Source organism: Nothoprocta perdicaria, unplaced genomic scaffold (genome assembly GCF_003342845.1).
Source record: "Nothoprocta perdicaria isolate Ctin4 unplaced genomic scaffold, notPer1 scaffold_267, whole genome shotgun sequence".
Classification (NCBI taxonomy): domain Eukaryota; kingdom Metazoa; phylum Chordata; class Aves; order Tinamiformes; family Tinamidae; genus Nothoprocta; species Nothoprocta perdicaria.
Window position 1 is genome coordinate 516,735 of NW_020455496.1, and position 12,550 is coordinate 529,284.

A 12,550-nucleotide genomic window follows, 5' to 3' on the forward strand; every position below is an offset into this window, starting at 1 on the left:
CAGGCCTAAATGTTCAGCTTGCCAGAAGTCTGGATATGATATGTGCAGTCTTCTGTGTGATCATCTTGCAAGAAGGAGCTGTGAAATGACAGATACTCCTAGAGGTGGACATTAGGAAACTGGGTCTTACGTTCTATCTGCAAATGCCAGCGCCCTCTAATTTCTTAAAGCTTACTACTTTACTATTCTTACCTCAAATGCTGCAGTGAAAACAATCTTTTCCTTGTGTAAACAGGCGCAGATGACCTTGAAAACTTATTTTTTATCTACTAAGGCTGAACTTTCAATTGTGCACGAAGTGAGTCTCACAAAATGCTGTCCTTGGCCAGTGTTTTTTAAACACTAAAAGGCATCTCACAGCAACTGAATTATGTATCTCAGGATACTGAAAGTTCACACTCGAGAGCAGCAGAAACAGCATGTTTTCCCTGCAGTGTTTCACAAAACAAGGCCTGCTGCTTAACGTTCACATGCTTACAGCTCCCATCCATGAGGACGGATCTCCATGCTCAGAGATCAAGCCACGATGAGCAGACCGGGTCTGGAAAAAAAAAAAAAGAAAGAAAAAAGAAAAAAAAGAAAAAAAAAAGGAAAGCTGCATGTCACCTCCCTCAGGGCAATGGGCGAGGAAAGGGCTTATCCCTCCTTGCTTCCCTCTCCTCCGCCCACGACAGGGACCCGCGGACCCCAGGTCCGCCCGGCCTCCCCGCCCCGCGGCGCGCCGCGTCCTGCGCCTTGCCCCGCGCTCGCCCCTGCCCCGGGGCGCTCACCGCGGCCGCCCGGCGGAGGCGGAGCGGCGCCCGGCCCGCCCCGGCAGCGCCGCCCCCGAAGCGAGCGGGAGAATTGAACGGGAAGCGGCGGCGGGAGAGCGGGCGCCGGGTGCTCGGCTGCGGCCATGGTGGAGGGGCCGGGCTGCGCACTGTACGCGGAGAGGCTCCGCGCCCGCGTGCGCCAGGGCCAGGCGGTGCGGAGCGCGCGGGGCAGCGCCTCGCCGGCCGCAGCCGCTGTGGGCAGCACGGTGAGGGGCTGCGCGAGGCGGCCGCGCTAGGGCAGGCTCGCGGCGGCCGTTGGCGGGGCGGGGCGGGGCAACGCACGAGGTGGGGGCCGTTAATGGGGCGGGGCGGATGTTAACGGGCGTTACGCAGACCCTGTGTGTGTTTATAACGTTGGGGGAAAATTGTACCGGGTTTGGGAAGGGAGGTGTCTTGTTGCCAGCTGTTGGGATGCTCCATCGTGGGAGCTGTTGGCTGATGCACGGGAGCGGGATCAGGGCAGGATCACTAGTGTCCTGCCATCTTCCCTTCTTCGCTCTGCGTGGCAGAGCTGTGACCGCAGCAACGGAGAGCTGGCAGCTTTGAGTTGTTTTGCTCCCTAAACTGCTGTGCCTTCAAATATTCCTGCCATCAGCATGATAAATCAGCCTTAGCAGGCTGGGTGTTTAAGGAGATGCAAGAGCTGGAGAAGCTCTTTTGTAAGTAAGGAGGGAAAACATTCAGAACTCCTTTTGTTCGCTAAAAATGGTAAATTTTGTAATACGATTTCATTTGGCTTCAGGAAAAGTATGATAGAAAATTATACTGATAGATTCTGGTTTAAATTGCTTTTCTGCTAATCAGGCCTTCAAAAGTCAGAAGGAAAGGGGGCAGAAAAAGAAACTTGGCTGCAGAAAAGGAATTTACAAAACTTTGTTTTAAAAACATCATAGTAATTAAATCAACTAAGTAACTAAATCATGCAGCATCTGCTTTCAGTGAATACCCAGGGTGTAATATCTCTACTATTTTTTTACCCTTTTTGTTGGCAGTATAAAATAATTCAGTGGAATAAAACTGCTGGGGGTTGTGAGATCTTCTGGCAGAAAAAAAAAAAAAGAACTAAGATATAAACGAGCAAGTCTAGCTAATGAGCTATGATGATCTAGTACTCTTGTTTTGATTGCAGAGTTATTGCTTGTGTCCTAAGTATATTGGGTATCTCCAAACAGAAAGTTGGCATGTTTTTATTTTTCCCCTTTCTGTATGCCAGAAAGTGTAAGTGTCCCTTAAACAAAACGTCAATTTCATAAAGGAAGAAGTTCAAGATACTTAGTTACTTTGTTTAAAAGATATGCCATGGAGAGATTGGTTCTTAAGCTTTGTGTCTTTCAGGAATTTGACCTCTAATGTGAGGAGTTGAGCTCCTGTAGTTACGTAAGGAAAATTAATTCCTCTAAATATACTTATGATCATAAGTACAATGCGGTATGGTAAAAGTCAACTTAGGGTGACTTCATTTGCTAGCACTCCTTGGATCTCAAAGACGCTGTTAACCATGGGGCAACTACTTGGCCAGTGCAAAATATCTCCATATAATATAATATGAAGTTGGCCTGAACGACATCATATTATATATTATTACATGGTAGATACATAATACATAATTTATTATATATATTATAAATACACAATATATTATTATGTATATTATAATATTACACTATAGTATACATTATAATAATATTCTGTTGTAATTTGTGTGTGTGCTCATTTTCAGACTGCTGTGAGTGGGGAGAGAACCTCTGGCCACAGTTTTCTTACAGGATGTGTTTACAGAGGTGTGGAGACTTTGGGAAAAGAACTTTTTATGTATTTTGGTCAGACAGCTTTGAGGTAAGGGGTGGGAATGAAAAATGTCCTCTATATATTTAAACAGTACATTTTCATGCTGCTTGTTCTTAGTTCTCTCTCATTTCAAGATACTTGAAAGAGAATTTTTTCTGCAGCTTGTGCTTAAGTTCTGGAAATACTGAACAGTGACTTAATTTGTTTCAGTCATTTATTCTTAGCTTAAGATCTCATGTAAATGTATGTGAAAAGGACAGTTGTTCCTTGAAATCACCGAATGGTTAAGGTTGAAGAAGAATCTAACAATGTGCAGTGTAATGGCCTATTAAAACAAAAAAGAATTGTTCTTTATGCTAACTATAACATAAATGAGGCCTTCAATAAGTAACATTTACATTTAATGTAATGATAATTATACATTATACATGTTTATAATAGTTTTATATGTTTAAAGAGAAAAAATGACATACCTGCATTCGAGGTAGTTGTTGTGACTTAGTGACTGATCTTGAAAGGTGTCAGGTCATCATTTTTCTTAGTTTAAAATTGATAACACCAGCATCTTACAGTTTATTGCTATATTTCCAGCATCAGTGCTGTTGTGGGAGAGTGATGGGACATAAAATGCTTGGCTGAGAATAGAATAGTTTACAGCAGTTGCACTCTGGATCAGTAAAGGCAGAGAAAAATTGGTAATTACATGCAATGATATGTAGGCTGATCTCTGGCGGCTGGGGGATGCTCGTTATCTGATACAGATGCTTATTTTGCAAAGTGTTAAGAGAAATGAAACTTCAGGAGTTGATTTAGAGAAAGCATACACATCTAACTTTAATACAAGGAGCAATCCTTGAAAAGGTTCATCTTTTATTTACAATAAAAAGTAATGAAGGATAGAATTAGTAAGATAAAAACAAAATCCCCAAATCTGATATATGACTGTATTAAAAGTCTCTAGGAATGCAAGCAAATTTTACACACTGTTAAAATAGTCCCAGCTCCCCCAGATGTCCCCTCTGTGTTTATTGGCACATCAGTTGTAACATTTGAAAAGATTCTTCCATCAAAAGTCTTAAGGCACAATGGTTGAAGAAACCAAGATTGTCTTACAGATGAATATAGTGCAACTTTAGGATGTTTAGCTCTTCTTACTGAAGAATAGTATCTATAGGAAAAAAAGGTAGCAAGCACAACAATTCCCACTATTCCCATACAGTTCAGTAGTGGGATCAGACGAAGTGTCTGTGACAGTTAAGTGCAAAGAAATTGGGTGTCCCCAGGGAACTTAGCTGGGCATCATCAAGCTAATTGATGAAAAATTATATAGTCAAATATAAATATTTGACTAAAACCATCTAAAATATATAAGTATACATCTAATCTAAAATGTGCTAATAGTGGAAATACATTGTTTTTATTTTTAACCTTAATTTAAGATAGAATTATAGGTTATTATATTGAAGGTGGCAGTTTGAGCTTAACGACTAACAATACTTCACAAAACAGCATGATTTCTCATGGAGTTACAAGGTGCAGAGAAATTACCCGAAGATGATTCCTTTTTTAAATGACTGTATTACAAATGAATTGGATAAGCAAAGGAATAAGCGAAGGAACAAACTGTACAATAAGAAGACATTTTCAGTGAACGTAACTGCTTAAGATATATGACATTTTTCATGAGAAGGGTTACTGCTGTACAGATTCTAAATCTATATATTTTTTCTAATATAACAAAAACAGCTGGTTTTGTCTGCTAAGGTTTCTTCTAAATCCTGGTAGTGATACTGAAATGTTAGACAAACCTAGGTGGCATGTCTTCTGAGAGCATGGCTCTGAGAGCCGTGCAAGGTAATCAGCTCCTTTTATGCTCTTGGATTTTTCTCAACTGGGAAATGATTGCCTGGTGGAAGAAGACCATGGCCATGAAGTCCATTTATAGAGTATGGTTAGTATTTGCCTGATTTTAAAGTGAGGCATGCTTCTCAGATATTGCCATATTACAGGTAGCAATTAGCCAATGAAGGAAATCTAGGTCAGTATATTTACTATGTACAAATTGACAAAGTGGTCAGTTAATTATGTTTAAAGAGAAATGACTCATGAAGAACTTTTACCACCAGTGCTGTTACTTTGAGATATACCCACTTACATCAAAGTCACCCCAAAAAAGTAAAGTTTTAGGGAAATAGGAGAGTAGCAGTGACTGTACAACGCCTAGTTTCTGTAGTGGGCTATTGATATAAATTTGCAGTGATAATAGTGTGTGGCTGTAAATATAAAAACTTGCTTTTTTTTCCCCTTTACATAAACATCAAGTTGTTCTACTAGTTGTCATTGAATATCAAGTCTATGTTTAATTAGAGTATCTTTTGCAATTGTAGTTAAAATGAGGAGAGCTCCATTCTATCTCATTCTAGCCCATAAAAGGTCATGAAACACACAAGTGAAATTCTGTAAAGTTTTTAAGGCTTTGTAGTGTTAAAGGGAATTATGCATAAAGATAATTGTGAATTATTTTCCTAGTCGTGAACTAGATATGTAGCTATGACAATTAATAGCTGTGACTTTTAATGCTCCTTTTAGACAGAAGCTTGGTAAATGAAAAGATCAGCTATTAATATGCATGCTGTTTCCGTAAGACAAACTTGCAGGAAACATTTAGTGCATTTCTAGTTGATAGCTGTACGCAAGTGTAGAAAGTTTATTTAAAAAAGGAGGCTGTAGGGGGCTACTGAGGCATACCTAGCCCTATGCAGGGAAGTTGATGTTTGGAAATGTCTAATGGAAACCAAAGCTACCAAAATAGCTATATTATCTGAACTGAGCTGTAAGGAAAAAACTTTTGAAATACATAGCTTTCTGACCATTGAAGAAATATAATGAATAAATTCTTTTAGGAAGTTGCATAAAGAGCTGCCTTAAGATTGTACTTTGTGAAGTGTTGTATTTATCTAGTAGTAAATATTTGTATGTGTCCATCCTTCCTGATATGCATCAAAGACTTAAACGAAATGGACACATGATACTGAATTTCTTTGATCACATTTCTTTGATCTAGTGATTCTTTCTATATCTAGAAAATAATTAACCTTTTCTGATATAAGTTGTTTTTCATTTAAGAGGTATAGAACCCTCCATTCTTCTTTCTGCTTTTTAGGAGCTGAATGTATCAAGTAAGTGTGTAATAAATACAAAAATAAAAAAGATGGGACAAAAATCAATATCGTCTTTTGCTGAAGTACACTGGCTCAGTAGAACACATTTTAAAATACAAAACCTTAAACCATTGATGATTTGTAAAAGGACTGCTTGAAAGCGTTTGTTCCATTTCTTTGCCATCTGTGTATTTTCACTTTATTTCTTTTATTAATTTTTAATTGATCTGCATTTTTTGCCTTGATTGTAGGCAAAGAAAAGCAGAAAACAACATATGGCAGTTGTTAATTATGTTGTTTATAGCATTACTGAAAGTAGCTTTGATATGATAACAGGGTTGGCACCATGAGGATAGAAATACTTCCTTTCATATTTGATGACTTTTGCTTGTTATAACAGAAAACTAGTGGTGAAGTAGTCTATCATTTCTTTCAGCTTCCCTAGGGAGCTTTAGAATTTTTCACTGGAAATGCCAATCTTCCAGCAAACATTGTAAGTGAGATAGACCAGGACTGTGTGTGCTATTTAATGATCAGTTTTGACATTTACATAATAAATTATGAAGACTAGCTGCAAATTGCTGCATTCTGGAGTATTTCTAACTTGAAACAGAAATGGTTCTTCCCTTGGAACTGCACACAGATATGAACGAGTCATGCTGCTGTACTGCTGTTAATGACTAGAACTGATGCACACAAGTACTGACTTGGTTAGATCAGAATAGTACACAACGCTAATAGACTACGCTAATGCTTGGAAGCAGCGTTCAAGTAAATACCCCTAAGAACCTTTTTTTTTTTTTTTTTCCCCTTTCCCTCCCATCCACCAGGGTTCACTTTGGTATGAATGGTTCCATGTGCATTAATCGTGATGACAGCAAAGACAGAAATGGAGCACCACCAGTTTTGGAGATACAGTTAACAGAGGATACGGTTTGTTTTTTTGAGGCAACAGTGGAGTATAGGTAAAGTAAAAATCATTGAAATTAAATAAAAGCACAGCATCGTTTATATTTTTTCTTTTATAGCTATATGATTTTCACTATGTTATTAACGGATTTTTTTGAAGTGCTTAGATTACCGTTGTAGAAACAAAGATGCGTAGTAAAACTTCACAAACATACCATGTTTATAGTTATGGAAGTCTAATATCTGTTACTTTTTGTAGCAGTTTATATATGAGCTACAGGGATAAAGCAGTTGAATGCAATAACTCTTTAAATAGTGTCAAGACTGAGAATTAAATTTGGATTGAATTCTATCCTCTGTTTTGACTGCTGAAACCTCATTACTCCTTCAATTTGCATTCAAGTCTCAGTTTCTTAACACAAATAAGAATGTAAGGGTCTTCATATATGACAGTTACTGGCTTTAAATTTTATGCCCCTAAGTTGTGTCTCTACTTTTGTTTTCTTTTTGAAAGCAAATTGGTGCAACTGTTCTAATTAACATTAACTTGATGGATTCATCCATCAGCACTCTACTTCTTCTACTGCTGATAAAACTAATAGCAAACTTGATTTTAAAGCATTTGAGGCCCTTGGATGAAAGGGATTTTGTAAATTAACAATTAATTTATGTTTCTAGAATTAATGTTACAAAATATAACAGCTTATGTAATTCTGAGACTTCTTGCACTTTTGATACTTCATGGTTCAACTTAGAGTTAAGCTTAACCTAATAAAATCAATTTTAATAGAATCTACTTTTCATTGTCATGTTGAAACCATTGGACCATGTGCTCTGATAGTTGTGGCTGATGGTCCCAAAATATGGTATTTCCACACTGAAAACTATTTTAAGAGAAGGACCTGGCAATTATTTCTTCAAGCTAACATGAACAAAGAGATGATTTCTTGTACGTAGGGCCAGATGCTTGCATGATCCAAGCATGTTGAGCTGTTTTGGGTTTTTTTTTCAAGATTTTTTTTTAATACACCTTTGCCTGTGATTGGTTTGTTCTCTCTGCATTAATGTACCATCATATCTTAAAACATTGTTTTTAAAACCATATTGATAAAATAGCATGTAATTCAAATAAAAAAAAATACTCTCTTACTGTATCTTCCCTTCCAGAAATGCAGCTGAAAGTGAGCAGAAAGTGAGAATGATGGAAAGCTTGGATATCTGCTCTCCAAAATTTAGCAGCTTAAGAGCAGCAAGTGAGATCAAGCAGCAGAAAACCCGCATGTTGTGTGATGTGTTACTGGATCAAGCAGTGTTACCTGGAGTGGGAAATATCATAAAAAATGAAGCACTATTTGACAGTGGCCTGCATCCAGCTGTTAAAGTGAGTGAAATGTCTCGAGATTGTTTTTGATGATATCAAGTATTAGAAGTGTAAATATATACTTGTATAATGTTTTGTCGTCTTTTAAGCCTTCTTCTTTTTAATTTCTTATTTCTGATGTTCTAAGACCTTAAGCTCATGTTTATAATATGAATTCTAATTCTAATAATTCTAATTATATTCATATTATAATAATAAATATAATAAGATTGAGATCTTATGAAGTGGAGTTTGAAAACTCCTCAAGGATCGAGGTTCCATAGCCCCCTGGGCAAATCACTTCAGTTATACACACATAGGTGTTAATCAAAATGCAATGGGGTAGGTTAACTGTGTGAGCTGGCAGAGGAAAACAGAAGTTGGGATTTTGATATTCTTAGCAAAACTGTGTATTCTTGATGCATCTCTCAAACTGTGCTATCTTTGGTGCAAGTCTTCTTGAAGATCTCTCATAGGAAAGAGCCTATCTGATGATAGTTAAGCCTATGTCATAAAATCTCCTAAGACACCAAGAGGCATCAAAGAGTTAATTCTATGATATTAAAATTTATTTTAGTTTCTTTTGATCAGGAGCTCTTGAACTGATCAAAAGACCACTGAAACTTTTTATCTAGTTTGTCTTTCAGGGTGAAGCAAAGTATGCTATTTAATATTCATACAATGAATTTGCAGTAAAAATATACTGAGGTTGAGTAAATGATACTATTTTACTGAGATAAAATGTGTAATTAGAGAATCCTTCATAACAGCAAGTAACGTGGTTCCATATTGGCTGAAGATGTCTGAATGGCCACTTACAGGTTTTCTTGCTCTTGCTGTTTAGCATATTAATACTATACTAATGGTGCCTGTCTTATTCAAAGGTTTGCCAACTAACAGATAAGCAGATACGCCACTTGGTGAAAATGACACGTGACTTTGCCCTCCTTTTTTATAAGGTAAGGCTTTGTGTTTCTGAGAACACCCCAAAACTTGCCTCCAGCATGTTTTTAGCTTTATATAACCTTCTGGTGGAAACAGTAAAAAGATGCAACAAGACAAATAGTTCACCGAGTAAGAATTTTAGTTTGGGTGCTAGTGTGAACTGTCAAATGAGGAAGAGGTGGTGATGTCCAGCCTCCCATAAAGAACCTTAGTTTGGTTGCAGCAGGTGAGTTTGAGACCATGTTGCCCGGCAAGCGAGTTCAGTTCTGCTGTGCATGTGCTCTAAAGTCACTCTGAGCATGTCAGAATTGAGCTACCCTGAGCATATGCTTACAGGCGACATGCTTGCACCGTAAAGATCATCTTTCATCAGGAAACTAGAAATTGCCTTGGAAGCATGAAGGTTAACATGGCTTAATTTATGAAACTTTGAAATAGTAAATTTTTTGATTAATAGATTGTAACATCTAACAATTGGCTTTTAACTTCTAACAGGGTTAATTTTGTATAGTTCACAGAAGGGAGTGTGCCCAAGTATAGAAGATAAGAGCTTTAAACTGATTTTGAAAAGTAATTTGCAGGAGTGTGCAGAGTGTCCTGGTGAGATGTTTGGCAGCCAAGTGTAGCAAACGAGTAGATTGCTGAGAGTCCTGTCAAGATATTATTAATCATGGGGAAAAGCCTTCTAGCAGAATCCTTCTCTATCTTTCTTGTAATGAGTTGGATCTTGAGACGTCTGAAAACTTTTTGATTTCTAGAAGGAAGTTCAAGGTTCTTCCAACTGCCACAACATCAGTAGCATTTGTTTTTTTTTTTTTTTTCCCTGAAAACCAGTAATTCCTGGTTCATAGTGGCAGTTGCTTTTTAACTTTAAAAATAAAGAATCTGTCCTAATTCTTGGAAGGTTTGGATTTTCTGTTTGTTTTTCTGTTTGCAGAGAACAGTGAAATGGCTCTCAATATTTGTTCATTTTCATTAATGCAAGTAGCAAGTCTTCGGTAGGTGAATAGGAATGTACTTAAGTTAATTTTCCTAATGCAGTCTTTCAGTCATGAAGACTAAAAATATAACTATTTAATAGACTACTTAAATTCCTGCTTTTCCCCCAACACACTGCAAAGCAGTTTAGTCTCCCCAGGCTACAGAAATCTCTCTCTCCAAACTTCACTCTTGTGAAAGCTACCACTAAAAAGATAACATCCAGTTCTGTATCAGCTAAAATACATGGAAGATGTAGATGTGCCACAGGTTTTAAAGTGTCAATAAACAAATAGCTTAGACTTCTGTAATGCCTTTTACTTATTTTCTGAATTTTTATAATCCATACTTACATAGTGTTTGCTATTCAAGTCTTTTTAAATGATAAACTAAGCCCCAAAGCCTCTTGCAGATAATACCATAATGAAAATAGGTTAGTAAGAGTGGTAGTACCTGATCACTGTTTATAGAATGTGTTTAAACTATAATTTTATTCTAATGATAATAGTGTATCATTATTTCAAATAAACCCTTACAGATCCAAAGATATGCAGTCTACTGATGTAAATACCCGTTACTTTTGTCTTTTAATGTACAGAGTGGTCGGAAGCTCTATGGATAAGATATTAACTCCAACCTTAAGGAGAAACCTATGAAAAAATAAAGTGCTTGTCAATTATGCAAACAAATATGAAATAGTAATTCTTTGTGGTTGGGTTACTGGATAGTGCATTGCACTTTCAAAACACAAACAGCTGTCATTCCATGAGGCTATTAGTGAGAGTGCAGCAGAAACAAATATGTTGAACTGAAAGCCACCTGTATGCTTAGTATTAATCCATGAGTCCTCAAGCATCGTGGAGCCCGTCAGAGCTGGGCTGGTTTTGCTAGGCCAGCTCTGATATAATTTGAACTGTGCTCATGGCACTGTGACGCATGCTCATGTAGCTCTCCAGGGCTGGCTTGGCTCTCCCACTTTGTTTTCTGTTTATTTTCTCACCAGTTTTATCAGGGTTATGTCCCTGCTGACTCCATGCATACACTCTCATGAAATGTGCCTGCTTGTCAGCTCTCTGGAGACTAATGAGGTCACTGTGTACTAGATTAATGCTGTGCTTACTTTATTATGACTTTCTGCTACAACCTGGGAAGCCTAGTGGTCTTCATGCATTAGCTTGCATTTGGCATAGCCTGTGCTGCGGTGGAACTGAAAACTTCAGTGGGTTCAGACTGTCTGGAATATGTCTGCACTCTGCCACTCTCCAGGCTTAGAGAAGTTTGATCAACCCATATTTTAACATCATGCCTGAGTTGGCTCTGTTTTATTTGTTAACTTTTTTTTCGGTCTTTGGTTTCAAAGACTAGTACTGAATCACAGTTAATTAATCCAGCTGGACCTATGGCATATGTTGCCTGTGCCATGCAAGTATATATTTTTTAATTTGTTCTGTTCTTTATTATCTGGAGAATTCCAGACCTCATTATCCTAGTTTTAGAGTCAACGCTCCTTATATATATGTGAAGTAGTGACAACAGCAATTATGAATATCCTTTAAATATCTTTGTGTAGTAATTCAGCTGTCAGTTTACATGTGGGAGGCCTGTTTCCTTCGTTTTACGTTAGCTTCAGTTAAAAATGAAATTTATCCTGGGTCTTTAACTTCCCTTCTGCTTGTGCTCTAGTGCCGCAAAACAGGGTCTGCACTGTACAAACACTACAAAGTATACAGGCGTGCCCGCTGCGGGCAGTGCGACGGGAACATCACTGCCTGTCGGCTGGGAGAGAACAACAGGATGACCTACTTCTGCTGCCGATGTCAGAAGGCTGATGCCCAGCTTGTCAATATTAGGTATGGCTACTGTTGAGCATAGCTGTCTTCTGAAAAGTGCTGTAACAGTGAGAGGACCTCAGTTTGCAAAAGAAGTGAATCCTTGTTTGTTTTATATTTAATGCCTCTTAACTTGCAAACACTTGCAGTTCTACATAAATTGTCCTATGTCCCAGCGCTGTGCTGGCAGCAGCCTGCTCTAACTTAAAAAAAAAAAAAAAAAAAGGCATTTGATGCCACAAGTGTCTTATTCACTCTTAAACACTTTAATTGCTCTTGAAAATCTTCATCTATGGCCTCAGAAGTTTGTTTTTATGTTTTGAGCTTTGTCAGTCTAATACATGGAGAAAATAAGATTTCCACAAGGAATCCCTATCCTGCTCCTTCTTTTAAGGCAACTATAACTCAAATGGCTGAAGATGCTTAAGATTTAGAAGTCATCTTTGAGCAGCGATCAAAGCCCAGTCAAGCATGGAAGATAAATATTTCACATGCCAATAACTCATATTTCTGAAGGGTTATAATGAGAAATGCTTTGCAGGAGGGTAAGAGTACAGCAGTGTTCCAATGAGTTTGATAACTAGAAAATGATGAAGGAAAAGTCATTTCTTCTCTCTCCCTTTTAGAAAGGTAGGTATGTGCAATTCCAAAGAAACTGGGAACAACAAAGGGAGTTTTGTTGTTTTGTTGTTTTGTTGTTTTGTTGTTTTGTTGTTTTGTTGTTTTGTTGTTTTGTTGTTTTGTTGTTTTGTTGTTTTGTTGTTTTGT

The 12,550-nt window shown here is 37.8% G+C and overlaps 1 protein-coding gene across 1 annotated transcript in view; it reads left to right on the forward strand.

The window, feature by feature from the left end:
- Positions 1-895: 895 nt before the first annotated feature.
- Positions 896-12,550, forward strand: part of NEIL3 (nei like DNA glycosylase 3) — a 20,074-nt gene continuing 8,419 nt past the window's right edge. Inside the window, exons 1-7 of the mRNA XM_026040796.1 lie at positions 896-1,018; positions 1,430-1,471; positions 2,533-2,648; positions 6,592-6,726; positions 7,838-8,051; positions 8,915-8,989; positions 11,637-11,803. Of these exons, the coding sequence (XP_025896581.1) occupies positions 896-1,018; positions 1,430-1,471; positions 2,533-2,648; positions 6,592-6,726; positions 7,838-8,051; positions 8,915-8,989; positions 11,637-11,803 (872 nt within the window). The remainder of the gene's footprint in view (positions 1,019-1,429; positions 1,472-2,532; positions 2,649-6,591; positions 6,727-7,837; positions 8,052-8,914; positions 8,990-11,636; positions 11,804-12,550) is intronic.